Source organism: Candoia aspera, chromosome 2 (genome assembly GCF_035149785.1).
Source record: "Candoia aspera isolate rCanAsp1 chromosome 2, rCanAsp1.hap2, whole genome shotgun sequence".
Lineage (NCBI taxonomy): Eukaryota > Metazoa > Chordata > Lepidosauria > Squamata > Boidae > Candoia > Candoia aspera.
In genome coordinates, this window is record NC_086154.1 from 116,373,500 (window position 1) to 116,395,690 (window position 22,191).

At 41.3% G+C, this 22,191-nt stretch overlaps 1 protein-coding gene across 3 annotated transcripts in view; it reads left to right on the forward strand.

Moving 5' to 3' along the window:
- Positions 1-22,191, forward strand: part of BAIAP2 (BAR/IMD domain containing adaptor protein 2) — a 167,255-nt gene that overhangs the window by 139,395 nt on the left and 5,669 nt on the right. Inside the window, exons 9-14 of one of the 3 annotated variants that reach the window (XM_063293384.1) lie at positions 1,573-1,774; positions 3,572-3,773; positions 6,681-6,749; positions 7,359-7,509; positions 8,758-8,856; positions 10,753-10,787. In XM_063293384.1, coding sequence (XP_063149454.1) covers positions 1,573-1,774; positions 3,572-3,773; positions 6,681-6,749; positions 7,359-7,509; positions 8,758-8,856; positions 10,753-10,787 — 758 coding nt within the window. Of the gene's footprint in view, positions 1-1,572; positions 1,775-3,571; positions 3,774-6,680; positions 6,750-7,358; positions 7,510-8,757; positions 8,857-10,752; positions 10,788-16,879; positions 16,933-22,191 lie in introns of all 3 variants that reach the window. The other 2 variants (XM_063293383.1, XM_063293382.1) reach the window with 2 other exon arrangements.

Below are 22,191 nucleotides of genomic sequence, written 5' to 3' on the forward strand. Positions count from 1 at the left end.
CCTTCTCTGTGGCTGCCCCAGTCTTTGGAATGTATTCCCCACAGAGTTGAGGGTGCTAACAGCATCGTTAGATTCTTAAATGGCCCCTTTTGGAGTAGCAACCCTGGCAACTCATGCCTTCATCACTTCAAGGTTGTACTAGTGTAATGTGTTCAACTTGATGCTGCCTTTCAAAACTACCAAGAAACTACAGAAAGTACAAAATGCAGCTGCCCACTTTCTGGCAGACGAGAACCACCATAGCAGTGTCACACCAGTTCTGCAAGAGCTATATTGATTGCCAGTAGATTTCCAAGTACACTTCAGAGTCCTGGTATTAACCCAGCTGTTGGTGGTGTTTATGTACATGGATTAGTTCCAGGTTACCTTTAGGACCATATCCTTTGGAAAGAAAGAACTGGCCCATCCTGCATGCTTAAGCCAAGAGGGAATGCTTTAATTACTTTGCCTTCAAGAGAAAAGACAGGTGGAGACCCAAAGAAGGCTTTCTTGTTAGTGGCTCCCATCACTTTGGAACAGCTTTGTCACCCTTGAGACCAGGATTGGCCCCCACCTGGTCTATTTTTAGGAAGGTGACAAAGACAATCTTGTTTTGCTGGGCATTGGAGTTTAGCAACCTACTGTTAGGGTTTGGGGGGAGATTTTTAATTGGTATTTTAACTGTTTTAATCTCTCAATTTTAATGTTTAAGTGTAAACTGAAAGCAGTATATTAAGTTATAATAAATAATTAAAATACATTTTAAAATGTATTTTCACAAGGCTGAGGCCTCTCAGCCTTTTTTGGACAGTCGTGAAAAACAAGGCACGGGGACTGAAATCAGTTGATACATTGCTGATAAACTTACACAAGTCAGTAATCGACTATGTTCCAAATTTACACCACTCTTTAAAGGCTGGATCCAGTGGTGATAGGAAAATTGGGTGATTAAGAGAACTTATGCTTCCTTCTGCTGAAGTATATGGGTTTGCACTTAAACAATTGAGGGCTATTTGTTTTTTTCATTAGCTTGCATTAATGATCTTCCCAGCTGCTGTCCAAAACACATTTACTCAGCCCAATTTTAAAACTGTAACATGATACGTCGGTGGCAGATTGGCCATGAATTGTGTGAAGAAAATCTACGTAGCACAGATTTGCAAACCTGAGCACAAAGAAGCTGAACTCACAGTACTCCGACAGCTATTATAAAATGTGGTATACCGTGGTAAGATTGGTTTTATTTTGGCATGTCCTTCTGGACAGAGTTGAATATCTTAAAACTAGCTAGTTTAAAGAAGAGCCATAGTTTGATGTTACATTACAGATTGGAGCAATTTGATGGGACCATCTATTTCCCCAGTCTGCCAGTCAAAAGACAGTGTTCCACCTTTTCCTCCTTAATCAGTTTTCTGCTGGAAAGAAAAAAAAAAATGGAGGAAGTGGTGGGAAAAAAATGAGAGGGCAGCATTATGTAGACTCTCTGTAATATTCTGTGAACAAGGCAGAATGGTTTTGCAAAACAAAAGTTTGTGTCTGGAGCTCCCTGTCTGTGTTTCTTTCTCCCTCTCCCCATCCCCACTCTTTCTTCAGCGAATGTCTGCACAAGAGACCATCCCAGTGATGAATGGTGTCTCAGGCTCGGAAGGTGAAGATTACAGTCATTGGTCCGACCGAAAGCCTCCTCAGCCGAAGTCCTTATCCCCACCACAAACTCAGAAGCAACTGAGTGACTCTTACTCCAATACTCTCCCTGTGCGCAAAAGCGTAATGCCGAAAAACAGCTATGCAGCCAGTAAGTCATTCTTGTAAGAGATCATCCCCCCTCCTCTCCCCTCCATTTAGGAGGGCAGCATCTGTCAAATTCTGTGTGAGATGGCTATCGTGCTCCCGCAGCGCTGGGTAGAGGAACGAAGTGGGAGAGGGGGCCTAAAACAACTTTCTTTATGGAGAGGCTTTCCATATATGAAAAGACTATCGCTCCCTAAATCTCCAGCCATCACAGCAATCCCAAGACATCTGGAGTACCCCAGCTTGGAGAAAGCTGGCACAGAAGCACAAGGATGGCACCTGCTTCTAAAGCATTTCTCATTTTGAGTCCTTTAAAATGTCCAGCTAGAACTGCATCTTTCTGCTGGTAGGAGCCAGAACAAGTATTGAAAAAGCACTGAAAATTTGGGGGCTAAAATAGCTCAGAAATTGCATCAGGCTTGCTGACGTAGCTGTCATGTAGGCAGGGCTTTGTCAGAAGTTAATTAGATTTGCTTGTTTCTTATTGCAAGCACTTGCACAATAGAAGTGGATGAGTCAGATGTTTGCATATACCTGAAGAAGGCTTTTTCCTACAAAAGCTATGAACAATAAAGCTGTTCCTCTAAAGTGCTACAGCGCTCTTGACTCCTTTGCATCATATTAGAAACGGTGGTGAACAAAGTCTCCTTTCAACTGACATCACTCTGCAGTGTTTATCATACATGTTGTACACCACCCAGAGTCACATCTCGTGAGATGTGCAGCATTCTTGATAGCAACATGGAAGTAGCTTTCCACTGCCATCTCCTGGGATGTGTTCCAGCTTCCTAGTCTAGCCAGTAGCAGAAGGATGCCATGGTAATCTCTCATCCAAGTACTTGCCAGGCTGACCCTGTTCAGCTTGCAACTTAGAGAAGGTCAGCCAGATGTTTTCACCTACTGAGACTACGTGGACCCCAGTACTACTATGGCATGGCTGCAGCAAGAGGGGAGGAAGTACTTACAGCCTGGAACATGATGATGAGGTTACTGTACTCTGTTACTATTCATTGAATTTCTGTAGCCCCTCATCTCACGCATGTGACTCTGGGTGGCATACACAGTCAAAACACAGCTAAACAATCAATTCGAACACAACCATTAAAAAACAGTTTAAAAACTATAATAATAAAAATATACTTTTCATTGTTTCATTTTATGCCATAATTAATAAGTATGCATAATGCACAGGTATCGATCACTACCTAATGTTTGTTTTTCAGAGGAGGTTGCTCAATGCACCATATCTGTGTGGGTGTTTTGCCAGGAAATTCAGTCAGTATTTTCTTTTGTTTTTCAAATTCATTGGCATTTATGACCAAGAGATAAATGTTTAAGATGATGAAGGGAAGCCTTGGATGCAGGCATTATAGGGAGATTATTGTACAAAACAAAATAAGAAATGTCATCTTGCCTGCAACACCTGTAAAACAAGGAGGCTATAGGCAGTAGTCCTGTGATGGTTCTTAATATTTTCCTTAAGTTTGTATCACATAATTATGAGAGAGGCAGATTGAAATGTTAAGTTTTTCTGAATATCTCATTTCATTCCAAGACAGCCAATGCTGCTTTAGTCTGCCCCTTTATTTCTTAGTGGAGCCTCAGCCTACATTATTTCTTGGAAACTGATGTTCACAAAGGAGTTACATTCAATAAGTCTATAGGTATCATCAATCTGCAGTCTTCTGTTTTTCAAAACATGTTGGACAAACTTTCTCTGGTAACTGAAATAAAGTAAAAGTACAATGTTTATTTATTGAAAATGGTGAATTCAATCTCTGTCTGTCTATCTGTCTTTCAGCTGAAAACAAGACTCTTCCCCGTTCCAGCTCCATGGCAGCAGGGCTAGAAAAGAATGGCAGAACCAGGGTGCGAGCCATCTTCTCTCATGCTGCTGGGGATAACAGCACCCTTCTGAGCTTCAAGGAGGGAGACCTGATTACATTGCTTGTGCCTGAGGCCCGAGATGGGTGGCACTATGGAGAGAGTGAAAAGACAAAACTGTGAGTATGCTTGTTTGTTTCTGGGCCTCAGTTGTGTTTAAGATACTGTCATTTTTAAGTTGTGTTCTTCAGGATTCAGTTGCTTTCTTAGTGCAGAGGTGGACAGTGTCAATGGGATGGGCTGTAACTTAGCTTCTCAACCTTCCAGAGAGTACAGAAAGGGTAGAGCCAATTTCCCTACTCTGAGCCACCCCCAGACAGTCAAAGCCAGGCTGCCTTTTGCCCCCCAAATTCAGTAGTACAATCTGGGTATTCTGAGGTGCTGTAGATGGAGCAACGTGTGGGCTGTCTCATCTGTGATCCTCTCTGTCATATTGATCTTTTTCCCAGCATAGCTGGAGGCATTGCTGCAGAAATTGCAATGAGAGTTTCATCATTTTGCATCTGTATTAAAAAGCTGATGCTGATAAACCAGAGAGAGAGAGAGAGAGTAGAGAAATTCCAAAACACTACAAGTCAATATTTTGTATTAGGGAACTCTGATGAACTTTGAGCCTAAAACAGATTATTGTTTTGTATTCTCTATGCTTACAATATAGTGTGACTTTCCAATGAACGTTTTCCTTGCCCTGATTTGGAAAATCTTTACTCTGGTAGCCAATACTGAAGTTGGTGTGCCAAGAAGTGGAATGTATAATAAACAGTTCTGCCCTCAACATCACAGCTCCCACGCTGGGGAATGCCAGAAAAAAAAAAGAAGAAGAAGAAGAGGGAGGGCAGAAATTGCAGGCATTTAATTCCTGGAGAGTCTGTAGTGTAACTAGGAACAAAAGCTGTCGCTGGGGTGGACTGCTCCAGCAGGTTTGCTTTGGCATAATATATTTGCTTAGGATTAGGGGGGGTGGGGGGAGTCTTCCTTGGCAACGATTGTGTAGGTAAGCTCCTTCATAGATACTGAATATTTATCAGTTTTTTCCTTTCTCATTCCCAACATCTCAGTATTTAAAGCTCTAAATCTGGAGCTGCAGTCTTTTTCCATTGTCCGCTAAATATAGCCATATCTTTACTTCTTTCTCCATGTACTTTGTGACAGGCTTGACAACAAATGCCAGTTGCCAAGCAAATGGCTGGCTTAATTAGCAGAACAAGATTATGAAGCCTTAGCACTGGAGGGCAGTCATGTAGGTGCAAGTCTGCTGACCTGGTCATTCCTTTTTTAGCCCAAGCGAATGTCCATGGGGTGAGCTGGAAAGCTGGCAAGGTGGGAAAGTAGGTGGCTGATGAGACTGTGCACAATGAACTTGGAGAGCAAGATAATCTTGCCAGCAGCTTCACAAAGTAAAAGCTCAGATGGCAGTAATATGGCCCATGACCATTTGGGGAACTGCTACATATAGTAGCAGCTTTCCTTTAAAAGGTCCAGGACTAAATCATTCCAGATAGTCAAATACTCTGTTCTGTTATAATGTGCCCCCTCTTACTGTAAAATCATTTTACAATAAGGGTGAGCAATGCACATGCTGAATGTGCCTGCAGCCCTTTTTTTGCATCATCACCCTGCTATATCCCCAAAGTCACTCTGCTGAAGTTTACTGGCAAACCACCAACATTCAGGAACGTGATGTTTTGAACATTTTTTAAAACAGTTAACAGGTCAAATATAGATTCAGTTCCTTATAAATCTATCTGAAGACACTTTCAATAGCTGGTTCTTTCACTCCCCAAATTCTCAGAGTTGCACACACACTTCTCGGCTGCCATGAAGTTAACTGGTGCCTCTGTCCAGCTGGCCAGTGGGAGGGGAGTGCAAAAATGGGTGCTCATCTGGTGTCCTACCCCCTCGTCCCTCCTTGTCCTTACCTCCCTGCATTTGTCTTCTGGCAAGGGAAAAAAAAAACACAAAGTCAATGCATGGAAGCAGCAAAGCTATCCCACCGGCAGGATGGGGAAGAACAGCAAGGTGTAATGGGTCCCTGCCTGTGGGAGGAGTGGGAGGAATTCAAGGGACTGGAAGGCAAGATGAGGCCAGAGTTCTCACCAGGGGGAAACAACTATCTTGACAGTCTTTCGTCCAGAAGAGCAGCTGAGTTGGAAGTAAATTGCTCACCTGCCAAAGACCTTCCAAGACTGACAGAGTCAAGGGCACACATTTCAGATCGGTGCAGCTCTTGTGTACAGAAGGGACCATATTTCTAAAAAGCTCTCCCCAGTCCCCTAAGCGTTGATAGAAGTGGCCAAGCAATTCATCCCAGACCTCCACCGCATCATCACCGTTCTTCCTGCAGCCACCGGAGACAAAAAGAATTTTAGGAAGAAAGGATGGCCCCCAACCATGTTACTGGCTCACAAACTTTGTCATGTCATAGAATGGAGAGCAAATGACCCATGTAAGCATTTTTGAAGTGACAATTTCTTCATTTGGATTTTTTAAAAAAACCTTTATTTGAACTGGAGGATATTTGGTTTATTCAAGTGTAAGATTATACGATTAAAAATGTAAGAGACATTCTGGATTTTTCCCATGTGGAATGCGTGGAGAAAGCTTTGTGGGTGCTCTAAAGGTAGTTCAGTGAGCAGGGCTTTTGAATACTACAGATAGTGCCTCTTGTGCCCCTTAGTATCTGTTGTTCTGATGGATTCTGTCTTCTGCTTCTGCTGTCCTTTTGTCTAAATCATGCATTTGCCAAAAATGCAGGCTGAGGGATGCAGCGGGAACACAAGGAAGATTGGTTCATTTTCACCCCACAGCTAGGCTTTGAGGCTTACACGGCCTGGAGATTTGCACAGTGTGCTGAGAGAAGTGGGCTATCCGTAGCTGAAATTCAACAATAGCCATCTTTACTTTGGCTATAGAATACTGAAACTCTAATAGCTTAACATCCCTGCTTCAATATATTCCTATGCCCCTCGTTGAATGAGAAAAGAACTTGGAACTTTTTTTTTTCTTGTTTTCTACCTATGTTGTAGGAGAGGCTGGTTTCCTTTCTCCTACACCCGTGTGCTGGATAGTGATGGGAGCGATAGATTACATATGAGGTAAGAAAGTTGTGTTGATGGATGCAGAGTAAACATCTGACATCTGAATAATGTTTATGTTCAAACAGAGGAGCCCTATGTTTGCACAGCTAGAAGCAGTACCTGTCCTGCATTGCCCTCTTCTGGCTTATCTTTCATCAGGAGTTTTACTCTACTGGCTTTGTATTTCTTGAACTAAGATTTCAGGCTTTGCTGTGACAATATATGGTGTCCCTTTGTATCCGTGCCTATACGTGCGCATGTGTTTATACACACACAGATGCATATATGTGTGCATGCCTGTATGGTCTGGAGCAAGCCAGTGTGAATGTGTTTGGTAGAAGGAGTCCTGTGACAGTGTTCCATGTGGTAAACGTAGTGAACGCATCTGGCCCCAGATGGAAACACTCTAGGCCTTGGAGGTGACAGGAGGAGGATGTTCCCTTAGAGATCCTGAGCAGGTTCCATAGGGCCTCCTTCCTGAAAGACATGTGGGAGTAAGAGAATCTGAGGGATCCTGGCTTTGTCTGCATGCAAGGAATCAAGCAAGACTTAATGGCTAATAAAGTGTGTTCTGTTTGGAAATTCGGCCACAGGGGAGATGCTGACCAAATGTATTTATGTCTTCAGCCAGGGGAAAAGCAGCAGTACAGGTAACCTGTTGGACAAAGATGATATCCCCCCTCCAGATTACAGCATGTCCTCCCGAACTTTCCAGTCACAGAATGTCAGCACTTTCAAACAGAGGCCGTACAGTGTGGCAGTGCCACCATTCGCCCAGGTGAGACACATTTTCAACTTGGATGAGAGGAGGTGTGGTCATTGGGAGTGAATGCACCGAGCAGGAGGGGTTCTGCCAGGCATAGATTCTAGGGCTCCCTTGGTGGAGAGGGAATGTGGATTCTCAGATAGCCAGCATTCTATGGGTGAAAATGGCACATTTCTTCTTCTTCTTCTGATAGGCTATGATTTATCTTTATTTTTACTAATAGTTTGAAAATGGTCATTACTGTAGAAAAATGGCTTAAGCCAAATGGATGTATGGGTTGGTGAGTATTAAATCGGCTTTAGATCATTTAAGTATAGCTGCTGTGATTAATAAGAATAAAAAGAAGGAACTGGCACTGCAGCTTTTTCTATAGCTGGCACAACAAAAAGAGAGGATTCCAGCTGGAAGATACCCTGCAAGACACTGAGCCACACTTTATTTTAACCATGATTTGGGTAACAAGCCATAGAAGCCTGGTTCACAGAATACTAAGCTATAAACTGATTTTCAAATCACAGTGACTAGGGTTCCCCAAAATCAAACCAAGCATGGATCAGCACAGTGTGTGAGTGAAACTAGTCCATGTGAACTGTGGTTGAATGGAACAAACTTGAGGTTAGCCTGTCAATGGACTGCCAGCTCTTGTTTTCACCTAAGCCAACTTGCAATACCTGTTTAGATTCATTACTCTCCCCTGTGGGAAGCCTTTTGGATGAAATGCTTGATACTGTGGGATGTTCATTGGGCTACGAGCAACAAGATTTCCAAACCCCACCTTGATCCTTGGAGTTTATATCTATTTGAGTTGGTTGGATCCTTGTGGTGCTTCTTCTTGATAATGTCATTGCTGTAACCCTGATAAGTCTTTCCTATTGCCTGCAAATTGTTTGGAAACTTCTACTGCAAAGTTGAAAGCTAGGATGGGAAGTCAGTAAACCACTTCTTTTGATGTAGCAGTTATTCTGCCTCCTTTGTGGTAAGCAGCAGTGTCTTCTATATGCCACACAACAATCAAATGAAATTACTGTTGCCATTATTTTTTGAAGCTGATCAACAGAAGTAAACCTGGGCCAGAAGTCAGAGATATGTTGTGTGCATCGTGGGTAGGTAGGAGGCTGTCTTGCTAAAAGTAGTTCTGGTTACACCATTGCTGAAGTAAACATGCCTCAAGTTTCTGTTTCATAACATGGGTGTAAGCAAGTAGGTGGGGCTTTCTTGTGTTCGTTATTTATAGGAGTTGCTTGTGTTCGTTATTTATAGGAGTACCTTATGCCCTACAGTTGTGCAATTAATGAATATTCCTGTGGCCTCTTCCCAGTGTCACCTGCCTCCTACCAGCCTTACTCTAGGTCAACAGCCGTAAGTCCTAAGAACACGATGTTTCCATTGGGGTTTCAAAGGCCTGTTTTCTGCCTCAGGCATCTTTGTGGCTTACCCAACGTATGTATCATGGCTCCACTCATCTTCCCATCCTCCTCAATCTGAAGAAGCCAGTGAGATTAAAGGCTCCTTAAAAAAAATGAAAATAGCTGACAGAAAAGCAAACATGAGTAGAGATAAAGAATTAATTGATTGGCAAATCAGTGATGGGTAAGGCAGAAAGACTGGCAGTAAAGGGCAGTGTAAATACCCAACTGGTAACATGTGGCTGTTCTACAAGTATCTAACTGCAGAATTCAGTGGCTCTTAGGCCAACAGTGCTTATTTTTCCCCCCCTTGGATTTTCAGACCTTCCACGTGGAAACTGTCTTTAGGGGTTTGAGAAGACTAAAGCCAGCTAGTGGGTGGATGGAGACAAGAAAAATAAGCTGAGAGCTGTGCACATTAGTAGGCAAAGGGGGGTAGGTGGGCGGTAAATCATTTTGAATTTAATTTTGTTGGAAAACCACATTAAAAATATCTCCTATCAAGGGTAGCAAACTGAGAAGAATGGTGTCAGTCCAAGAGCATAGAATAAAGGCAGAATTTTTGGTTGTGAAGAGGCTAAGCTACCTGAAACTTTCTAAGCCCAGGGGTCCACCCTTTTCTCAGGTAATTTAGAATTAAAGGTCTATGTCAGAGTGTGCTGTGAAGAGATAAGTTGCAAAATAGTAGCTTTGTGGCTTTGGCTAGAAAAATGTTGGGTTTCTTTAATAGCTAGTTTTGATGCTCAGGGATTTTCATTCAGAAGTCACTTTTTACTGGCATTAAACATGTCAGAGAAAATTATCACAGCAAAAGGAGTCTGTGACTTATCCTTCCTGCCCCCCAGTCCCCAAATTAAGAGGTTACTATGGTGCTATTTAAGTACATTTGAGCATGGTCCTTCCATTTCAACTATAGGCTGTCAGCTGTTAACAGCTGACAACTGTGATCTAAAATTTTATGTATTTGTCTAGAATACTTATTGCCATGAATCAGGTGAAAACTGATTAGTGGTACTGTGGTTGAGCCAAAAGGTCTTCATAGGTCTGAACAGGAGTATGGGTATATTAGTTCAGGCTGGAAGAAAATCCCTAGAAGTGTCCAAGATTACAACTCCTTTTCTATCAAGAACAGGGAACCTGTGGAACTTCTGACATTGCTGATCTTCAGTTCCCAACATTTTCATCACTGGATGATGCTGGCTGTGACTGCCAAGAGTTGTAGGTCAGCAGTGTTTGAAGGCTCACACATTCAGTATTCTGTTACACAACAGAGTAGGACTTAAAAATGATTCACACCATCTCCAGTAGCTGTATGATTTGACTTCACCAAAAAGGGAAAAATAAGCACGTTTTCTTTTTCTTCTCCTCTCTGGCTATATCAGAGAACAGCAATGAAAGTAGCAGGCTGCATTTCACTGTGCACGGCTGCTTTGATTTCATCTGTTCTATCTCTTTGAAGAGAAGATAATGTGCAAAAGAGATGGAGGATACAACACTGGTGCCTTCTTCCATCAGAAACTGCAATGCTATCAATCTGCATTTACCACAGGGTATTTTTGCAGTGTGCCTAGCATTTTGCACAGTCCCATTTAGCATCCTGCAATGCATGTCTTTAAGTTGGACACTATTTTTAATCTTACAGCTCTGCTATCCAAAATCACACTCTGGTGAAACAAATGTAACTTTTTGCCAATGTATTTTGTCGTATTTTTGAGACCAAGTACTTTAACTATGTCTTTGAAGACTATTGGGACAATGCATATGTATTTAACTTCCATTGCCTTCTTTTTTGGCAAATGCATTATGATGCCATAGCTGATGTCCTTTTTTTCTCCCCTCTTTTCTACAGGGGCTGGATGACTATGGGGCAAGATCCTCAAGCAGGTAAGATACTTCATTTTCAAATCCATTGTGGATCTACAAAATTAGTTTCAATATGAGAAGCTAAAGTTTGGGCAAAAGTTTAAAAGTGATGCCAAATGCAATTTCTGGTGCTTTCATTGACATGTTCCATATTTGAAAACTATACAGAAGTGGGATTTTTGTTTCTTCCTGGTCTAGCCTACAGCCCTGCAATTTTTCCCATTAAAGTCCAACCTCCCAGGTCCCTCCCTAGTCCAATCTTACTTAGCTGTCTTAGATCAGCCACCTAGCCTGGCAGAAATTTGCATGAAACCAATTCCCACAGAATCATGTGTTTTTAAAGCACACAGGAACTGTGAGTCTAGGGGCCAGGTCCCCTGTTTCTGAGCAAGGCATGGCACAATTGCTTGTATTTTGGTAGTGGATTTGGTCTGGATCTTCACAAACAGGAGATAAAGTAGACTGAGGACCTTCACCCTATTTTTTTCTTGAACTGAGATGCTTCTCATACATATACTGTATATCCAACATGTCCCTTTCAAGGTAACCAGTATTATGCAAAGTGCAGAAAAAGGTTATGCACCTTGCTCAGACTCATTTGAGTGAACAGTATAAAAATGCTGCAAATAATAACAAGGAATAACTACAGTATACCTCATTATACCTTCCTATCCTTGTGGCCATCACTTCTGCTACATCTATACCTTGCTTCACACATTGTCTTCATTCTTCAAACTTCTCATCTCCCTTTTGGAGGATCTCATCAACTGTATCCAACCACAACTTTCTTGGTCGTCGTCTTCCTTTTGACCCATTCACTCTTCCTTTAAATATTTGTTTTATAATTCTTGTTCATTGTCTCTTTATATAAACACATTATTTCAACACATTTCTTTACTACTGGTCACCTTTTTTGTAGTTAGTTCACATTTATATTCATACATTCTTGACCCTATCACTTCTTGTTTTTCCAGACTTCCTAAATAACTGCTGTATACCCATTGTATTCAACTGACTTTTATGTTTCTCCTGACATTCCCAACTCTCACTTCCATATAACTAAATAGATGAAATGACATCTTATAAACAGCCATTATAGTTTCATTTGACATTCATTCCTCAAGACAGACTACGTATTACCCATTAGTTTTTTTATCAACATTTGCACAACTTAAAATTTCTTCATCCATTTTCCCATCTTTAGGAAACATTCTACCCAGATGCACAAATTCATACTTTTGCTGGGGGGGTTGTTGTTGTTGTTATTTATGAATAACTTGAGTCCATTCACTCCCATCTTCCCTGTCAAACAAAATTGCATTGATCTTTGATACATTAATTTTCAGACTCCTACTTCTTGTTGCATCATATAATGTGTTTCAATTCACGAGCATGTCATTTGGGTCCTTAGCCAACAGCATGGCATCATCTGCAAACACAGTATGTGCCCATTGACATCTTCAGTCAGGACACCTCTAATGTTACCACAAGCATTCCTTATACATTTATTCATAAGTGCATTAAATAACCAAGGGGACATCACACATCCACATCATACTCCCTGTTAAACGTTGAACCATTCATTGATTATTTCATTTATTCTCATGGATGCTTTACTTCCATCACATAAGGCTCTTACCACATTCAGCAACTAATCTTCAATTCCATATTCACACAGAATATTCCATTATTCAAGCTTGTTCACTTCATCATACACTTTCTCTAAATGAACTAATTAACATTTTTTTTACATTCATACTGCATTCCCTTGCTTCAGTTTCATTGCAAATCATTTCATCATTTTTGTTTTTAATTTCATTCACTCTACTGGAGGCTCCTTTTCATCCACTTCCAAAACAATTTTTATTCCCCTCAAAATTACTTTGCATTTTCTCCTGTTAAACTTTTCCTTGCTCTCTTTGACTGCATTCTTTGTAACCATCTGTTTCTCTGTACCTTATACAATATCACTTTCTCCTCATTCTTTGCAGCAGTCATTCTCATGTGCATTTTTTCTCATGCAAAACCTCTTTCACATCATCATTCCATAAAATATCCTTTTTCATACTTCCTGTTAGTAAGACTAAAAAGGAAGATGAGCTTTACTGAATGTCAGTATGTCAATCACTACAGAATTTCCCCTGCAGTGTGCAGTGATAGGAAAATATGACTATTCTTTATGTTGCATTGCAACTCATGTAGGGCAGTGGGCATGCCCGACGGACATATTGGATGGATTGAATTAACTGAATGTGCGCTGTACAGCAAGTCTCAGTTTTTTGCAGTGCATTCATGAGTCTTTTGCTCAGTGGGACACAAGTCCAATTTTAAATGCAATATTTCCAGTTGGACAGTCTGTGATTTGTTGAAGCAGGAATGAATAGTAGATTCCACACTTCGCTCTTCTTGCATCTCTGGCTGCATATTTTTCCAATTTGTTAGACTACATTTTTTCTGTGGCCTTCAAACTGGAAAACAGTGATTGAAATACCCCTCACAAAACCAGGATTCCCATAGAATGCAAAATCAATGCCCAAGCAATTGGGAGCAGCAAGGAGGTGACAGAACAGCCATCTAAAGATGAATAGGTCTTCATTCCTGTTGTTCTCTCAGTATAGCAACCACTTCTAATGAAGTGGATTCTGCTACTAGACGGAGTCCAAGAGAAGCTGCCTTTATGTGAGCTGCAATGAAGCTACAAATAGTCTAACCACTGCTTGCTGCACACTCTCTTTCTGCCCTTGCTCCCTAGTTCCATACCAATGCATTGCAGGCTACGAGGTGCTCTCCATCTAGTCTTTCTCTCTCTCTCTCTCTCTCTCTCTCTCTCTCTCTCTCTCTCTCTCCCTCCCTCCCTCCCTCCCTCCCTCTCTCCCTCTCTCCCTCTCTCCCTCTCTCCCTCTCTCCCTCTCCCTCTCTCCCTCTCTCCCTCTCTCTCTCTCTCTCTCTCTCTCTCTCTCTCTCTGGTGAATTGCGTTTTGGCCGAATTGTGTGCTTTTTCTTTCTGTTCCACAGTGGCAGTGGCACTTTGGTATCTACAGTGTGAGAGAAGGAACCTTGACTAGAAATGGCAGCTGCTGCTTGGAAGATTTCCTTGTTTTGCTTCTCTGTCCCTTCCATTTCCTTCTTTCTTCTGAGATGCACATTTTTCCTCCCACCTGCCCTCTTTTCAAAGCAACAGTGCCAGCTCTTCCTCTCAGCCTTGGGACTCTGAGGACCACTCATTAAGGACCCTTGGAGTTGCTACTTCCCCATTCCCTGGTATTTGCAACCACCCATTTTGGAGCAGATAGCGAATGTTAGTTTTCACAGCCATCACCTACTGGATGCAATTGAGATAAACTAAACTAGATAGAAATGCTGCATCTCTCTCTCTCTGATTTATAAATTATTTTACTTTTCCTTTCTTAATGCACTCTCTCTTTTCAGAGATGTTTATGCTAGTTGCACATTTATAATAAAATAAGTGCAAGATTTTCCCCCTTTTTAAAAAAAACAATCTGGAAACAAATATGCATGGCATATGGTGTACGTACTGTTATTTCAACTATCCTTTTTCCAACGTTATCACAAAGTCGGTTTTCTGTGTCAAAAGGAAAGGGGCGCTGGGATGCTCGGCCACCTCTGTGTTGGTTTTAGCAAGAATTGGACTGTTAAACTGAGCACCAACCCAGTATCCATTTTGTAAAGTATTTTGTTTTATATATATGACAGACACAAGCATATTATATTACTATTCTATTCTATTATAATATATATTTTGTAGGAAGGTATTGTTACCTCATGGTTAGTGCTGGAATAGGGTATTCAAATGGAGGGGAGGGGAAGGGCCTCTTCCATTGCATTATGCAGTTTGCCAAATCAATCCAAAGACTTTCTCTTTATAAAACCGGAGGGTTTTTTTGTCTTCTTGGTAGAGAGGGAGGGCCAAACCGCCTATGTTTTGAAGTTCCAGTTCTGAACTTGGTGATTTTTTTTTCTCTTTTGCTGAAATTTCAACTACTTTCATTTCCTAAAAAAGCTGTCAGTCTTCTCTGTGTGTCTTGACTAATTTCAAGGGCAAGCAAAATAGGATTGAAATTAATGGCTACTGGGACTGCTTCTTCCATTACCAAATTCTAGGAGGTCAGAGACATGGCTCGTGCTAAAGACTGAACGCTTTCAGCTTTGGGTTTCAATCTACATTGTAAAGCTGTATAATGGTTATGACCCAAGGGTATCCCCAGGATATGGTCCACAAAGTCAATGGTGACCGCAGTGGTGCAGTCGAAGCTCCATCTGTGTTTCATGTGTGTTGCACAGGTGACACAGATTAAAAAAGAGACCGAGCTTTGATTTCACTGTCCTGACCACCATACTGATGTTTTTAGCCACACCTGCGGATACCCTGGTATGACCCCAATGTGAGTTAAATGAAAAACAGCCAAAATATTTGATCTGTATAGGAAGCAGCTGGCAATATTATATTGACTAACTGTATATATGAAAGCTCTATCTCTACACATATAACAAAGCTCTTGTTTTATATAATAGACTTGGGACATATGTAGTAAGATCCTCCTTGTCATAACTTTGCTCAGATGACCTTCACATCAAGGATACTCTGTAGAATACAGAAAACAAAGCAAAACAGAAAATGCACAAATATTGTGTGAACACTGTAAAAGTGCTGGTGGGGAGGGGAGTTGTGTTCCTTTTTCTTTCTTTTTTTAAAAAAGCTAAGTGAAGCAAATACGAAAACAAAACAACAAAAACAAAAACAAGCTGAAAAGAAATGTGCCCTGTACTATGATATTTGAATAAAAGTTTTACTTCCTCCATTGAGTTGGGCTTGGGTGATTTTCTTCAGGTTTTTTTTAAAGTTTGTTTGTTTGTTTAGCTGACTTTAACTTGGGCAGATTATACATTCACAGTCAGATTGTTTAATATATTTGTAATACAAAAGGCTCTTGGCCCATCCCCCAACTTCTCAATTTCCGTTTAGTGCCAAGGCATCTTTTCATCGCTGTTAAACGGCAAGTTATTGTTATTCCCATTCTACATATTAAAAAGTGAGGCTGAAAGAGACTTGAAAGCTGGGCCAGGAATCCGTAGGTTAACTGGTTGTTTCTGTTTTATTCGGATCACCAAAATCTGATGAAAACTCTTTCAAATAAACCCATTTGGTCAAGTGCTCAGGTATGAAATTTGTCAGAGTATTTGTCAAGAATTGGACTGTTAGAAATCTACAGGGGAACTTATGCCACAACTAATAGTTGTTGTTGCTTGAACTAGTGCATAGAGATCATATGCCCAGTTAAACTGTCACAGTTCTGTTGAGCATCTACTCCAGGTCCTTTGGGCCCCAACTCTGCTAATATCCAGCCTTTGGTCATTCTGGCTGGGTACATGGAGTTCGAAATCTGAGATATTTGGAGAGCGCCAGACTGGGAAGGCTGCAAGCGTTAGAGCAGAGCATCTTGGGGATTCCTACAGATACAGTACACTCCGCTGTGTCTCCGTTATCCTGAAATAATATTGGGACAATCTGGCCTTTTATTTTCTTCCCACTACGATGCTGTCCACATGGTAATCAAAAATCCCACAGCAGCCTGGTTGGCTTAAAGTTTCACTTTGTAGAGGCTCTGTGCAATTTTCATCACGTGGCTACTCTGCTAGCATAATGTCACTCCAGACATTTAAAATCTTTTTCCAAGTGCCTGGAAAGTTACAAAACCCAGGTAAAAAGGTGGTTGCTGCTTCAAAGAATGTCTCTGAAATGTTTATACCTATGAGGGAGTGTTCAATGAAATGTACTGTATTCTCTAGCAGGGAGCCAGAACATAGTGATTTCTTTTTAAACCTGTGGCAATTGAGAAAGAAACAAAGCTTATTTCCTCCTTCCCTTTAATTCTTTTGCCATTGGCTTTGGAGGCAAAGAATTAAAATTGCCAAAGGTAAAAAAAGGTCAACTTTCCCAGCTTCCTTGCATCTTGGGTCTGAACTAGCTGACACCTAATCAAGGGGCCTCCTCAGTCAAATTAACCAACCCTTGTCCCCTCTCCATTAGCTGTGGATTATACATGTTTGCCACGTACTGGTCTACAAACAGCCTCTCTATTTTTCCATTACAGCCCGGATGTTGAAGTGGCCAGGTTTTGAGATGTGTCCCTGACTGTGTATAGTTGTAAGTTTACTGTCTTTTTTTTTCCATGTGCCCACTCCTCTCCCTCTGCCCCACACTTCACTCCTAAGAATGCTCTGGACTGACTTCTTAAATGCTGGTACATATGGAACCACAGATGGAGATGGAGGGCACCACTGGTCATAGAAAACTTAGCGTGGCTGAACAGTTGCCGATACTCTGTTGAAGGATTCCATTCTCTGCAGATAATTGGTCAGTTCAGAGTGTGGCTCAATTTGCTTGCAGCACAACCTGTATTGGAATTTCATTGCCTTTCTTTGGCTAATGGAAATTATTCCTTTTGCTCCTCTGATCTTGGGAGTAAATCTCCCTGCTTCCACCTTTGCAATCCACACTTATATCCACACCAATCTTAGCATCCTCCCTTCCCTGATTCTTTTTTTCCCCCCGTCCCTTTTCTTTTTGCTACATTGCTCTTGGGTTTGAATTTTCATCGAGCTTCTAAATCTGGGCACTGGGGTTTCTGGTTTCCAGCAGGTGTTTTGAAGCTTTTGCACAATTACTGCAGTGTTGTTGGCAAATCCATTGGGCTTGGGTCCTTGGCCTTCTTCCCTTCCCTTGTGGTTCTGTTTGACTTCATGTCTTTTATGCCCAGACTTTGTCCTAGGACAGTGCAGCCCCAGTTGCAGTGTCAGTCTGTGAGGAAAGAGGCGTTGCACTTGCAGATTTCCCATTGCCACCTTTGTCAGTGATGGGAACGTAAGCTTGGAATTGTCAAATAGCTCCCCCACACACACACGAATGTGAGGGGGGTGCTGGATAGTGCCAACAAGGTAATCAGCCAACTTTTCTTCTGGACTGCTTCTAGTTTCAGTCATTTTATTTGTTTTGCCTCATTACTTTAAGGGACAAGTCAGTGTGCAACAACAACAATTATAAGGCATGCTTTCTTTTAAAAAGATGGTCCTGCATCCCTCTGCAATTTTAGACCTGCATGGAAGTCACATTGGCAAACATCTACTTTTATACCACTCAGGGCAATAGAGGGAAAGACAGGTTAGGGCTTAAGGGTTGTGGTAATGAAATAGATTTATCCCACTCTTCTCCATCTTGTCTTCCATCTCTGCTCAAAAGCAATACACGGATTTTTTTTAAAAAAAAATTCTGCCAGGTTCTTACATTTCCCCTCCCTTCCCATTTGCCATTACAAAAATAGTTAATTATTCCTTGATGAGTCACAGTGTGAACAATTTTCAATACTTTCCCTCTCCACTTCCCTTTCAGCTTCAAGAATCTATTTTAGCATCCCTTGGCGGTGGGGGGTCATCTTAACCTTCTGCATTAAGTAGGGAATATTAATTCCCAGTGCTTTAAAAATAGAATAATTAATCTTGCTGCTGTGAACTGAGCAGCCCCTTTTAAATTACCTGTCCTGGCTGCAGATGGGTGCTTGTGTCCAAAAGCGGGATGACACTCCAGTTCATGCCCCCACAGCAAGCCCAGCTTCTCTTTCTCTCTCTCTGAACAGTTTGGACTACTTCATTCGGTAAAAAGTAAAGACTCTTGCTGACCACATGGGACAATCCCTATATTTTTCTTGGCAATAAGACTAAGTAGTTTACAATATCTTCTTCCAGGATTTTTTAAAAACTTACCAGTATAGCCTACAATTAGGGGGTCTCCTGGGAGTCTTTTATCCAAGCACTAATCTGAGTTGACGATTCTTTACTTCTTTGGAGATCAGCCAAGGTCGGCTAGCTGCAGCCACCTGAGTTGGGACGACATGCAATAAGATACAACAAAAGATGCATGTAGATCCCTCCAGATTAAAGCATGCATCCATTTATCAGCAGTGGCCTCTTTAAAAGAAGGCACATGGACAATTATTTTGTTTGTGCATATCCCATGTGCTATTTGGAGTTTATATTTAGCTGTTGCATTAGTGTGCAGAACCATCACACTACAAAACAAACCAGTGACCAGTTACTGCGGGATTAGTAAGCATTCTCAAGCTTACACTTTCTTGTGCGGCAAATGCTTCTGTAGGAAATACTTCCTCTTGTCAGTTACTCTGGTTTCTAGAGCTTCTTAGCCCACAGGCACTTGATTCTGTATAATGAAAGCACTTATTTGGAAATGCTGTGCAATTTGATGCAACGTAAGTACCACCTCAGCCAGATGAATACTGTACTTTGAACGGAATCTAAGTCAAGTCCAAATCTTGATAACAGTATTACAAAACATTGCTTCAGGGAGTGCCTGTCCATGGTTATTTAATAATAAAATGTTATTGGATAGAATTCATTGATCTGGGCAGGAACACTGAAGTGGATTGTTATTCTTCTATGACCATTATTTAATCAATTGAGTTATACCCCAACATGTTTTCATGAGCATCTGCAGAACAAGGGGCAAGTGGTAAAACGTGTCTTGGGATGTCATGAGGCAAACTCCACCCTTTTTGCACTTGCGTTGCTGAAGTTGTGTCATGATGTCCCAAGACGCATTTGGTCATTTTGGCATCACGGTGGCTAGCTGTAGACCCTCTGCCTTTCATTCTAGCATATAGTTAAGGGAGCTAACAAGAATGTTAGAAGGCAAATATAACGAGTTTAAAACACAAATTAACATAACATAAAACGGCATTAATCTTAAAATTGATGCTAATTGCAATTAACAATCAAAAACCTTGTGAAAGAAGTGTATTTTCTGGGTTTTCTAAACACAGAGGTAGTGTGGAGGAAATGCAGCTTATATTCTGCAACCTGGGAGCAACAGAGCAGGAGGCCAGAAAAATGGGCCTCCAACAGCAGCCAAACATGGAATTGAAGCCTTGTTTCTTCTTTGGCTTCAGGCTCAGTTTTTCTTCATTTAGATAAATCTTTATGTGATATAAGCTGCTTTTTTTTTTCTTTTACCATTATCTTTTCATCAGCCAAAACTACAGGAAACACAGCAGTAATGGGATGTGAGGATGTCATCAGAACAAGTGTGGGCATTTTTTTTAGCCTTTTCTTCTTGCATCTTGTAGGGAGGGTATTTTTTTTAATAATAATGGCATGGTAAGTTCACTAGATTTAAGGAACCTTTTCTCCTTTGGTTTTGTCCAATCGCTATTATTTGGAAATGTGGTTTTGTGAATTGCAGTCACAGAAAAGAGGCTTGAGGACCTGCACGTGAGCTACAGAGTACCCAGCCCGGCTTCAGATAGAACAGAGAGTTATCAAGCACTCTCTGTTAAGCACACTGCTTGGTGCTTCCACTGTGTCACCACCTTAGGCATACACTGGCATTCTCTGGTGGGAGGGCAATGGAGGGGACTTCAGTCCTTCATGAATAAAGTGCATCCCTACCCTCTTGCACATGGATATTTAAGGATAACATGGATTTATCTGAATAGCATTGTTTTCTTTTCTTAGATTTTCTGCTGATAGAGTTGAAGCACAAAGCATGCCACCAACCAATTTCTTCTATAATTTAGCTTAGACTTGAACATTGCCCCACCCCACTGCCCTTCCCCCATCATAGAGGGTTTATGACTGAGACAGCACTGGTAGACAAGTTGATTTTGACGCTGAAGATCTGTGGACGAAATTGCTCAATTTTAAGTTCCCTTATAACATCTGATAAAGGTTGATTCTCGTGAGAATTATATACTAAATTTCCATACGTCAGCTGAATCTAAGAGGAGGCCAGGTCATTTACTGTTTTCTATTTCTTTGTTGATCATTTAGAACAAACAGTCCCAGACTCTGATCATCCTGTGCCCGGTGGCCTTCTGAACCCAAAAAGAGCACATAGGCGGGCTGAATTTTCTCTTTATCTCATAGAATAATGCTGTATGAAACTTACACAACTGTAGGCTGTTGCTTCAGGCAGTCTTGGCAAAAAAGGGGATGCTATCAGGCTTGCATTCAGAAGAAATACATGAAACGTTTAGGCCAGCAGTAGGTGATTTTTCTTCAGCTGATAGGCTGAAATTTTGAGAGGTCAAGGGCATATTTAAAGGGCTGCCATGAGGTGAATGGTCTGTTCACAAAGTGTAGCAAACTGGTAGAGTTCTTGCTTCTTGCTGGGTGCGCTATACTCCTAGTTTACATTTTTTGTTGCTGGTCTTCAGAGGCATTCTTGGAAATAAAGATAATCCAGAAGACTGCTGCTTTGCCATTTTCCTATTTAATTTTTAAAATTAAAGATAATAAGGGAGTATGGCAGGTACCAAGGTAGGCACCCTGGGCATATTAGTGCCTACAGTTGGTTTAGAGAGAGAGAATGCATCGCTGATTTTAAAATCCCCAACAGCGTTAAAGAAAGCGATACTGCCCCCCTCCAATAAGGAATTGCGTATTTCATGCACCAAGTATCAGTTGCCAAGAATGGGGAAACTAGAATTTCCAGATGTTGCTGAACTGTATCTCCCAGCATCCCGGTTTATTGGCATGTGGGCAGGAGCTGCTAGGAATTGTAATTCAGCTCCCCACCCAGACTTCGTAGCTGCTACACTAAGCATCCATTTGTATTCTACATTATGAATCCCCTGAGCCTTTTTTTCTTCTTCTCTGGAACTATTTGTGGGCCACCTGTTTTCTTTGAACACACAAGCTCCTTTCAGTTGGCAACAGGTTGAACTTGCTGTGTGGAAAGTGCCTTTTGCCTGTTTTTATGGCAAACGTCTATCCTGACTTACATGGGGGTGAGTCTAATTGAATTCAGTGGAACTTTTTCTAAGTGGATACATACAGGATTGCAGAGACATTCAAGCCAATTGCTTCCCTGTCATGAATATCTATAGGACAAAGGAAAATCTTACATTCTGCAGGCCCTTGAAACAGAGCAAAAAATTAAAATAACTGAAGTAAACCAAATGAAATGATGATGCTACCACCAAAGTAAAATAATTTGATTATTCTAGGAACATTTTACTCATACTGTACATGTGGCTTTCACAAAGAGAGGTACAGTATAAACCATTTGAATCTTGTCTTGATGAATGACTCTGAAGAGGGTCCATCTAATGTCCCCAGAAACAGTCTTCAAATCCCAGTCAGTGAGCTGGCAAATGAGGACTGTCATACTGTATATAGCATTCCCTTTGCCAGTGTCTTGAGAGAAGAAAATCTCTATGGAGCATTACAGTTACAAAGGGGCAAATTGCTTGTGTGTGTAGTGCATTGCCTATCCCTCAGATAAGCTGTCTCTCTTAAAGAGAAAGTAGGCTACCTGTTATTTTAAGAGAAAAGACTGTAGGATCTGAAATCTGTTCTCCTTGGCCAAAGACCAACCAGTCTGGACAGTCTTCAA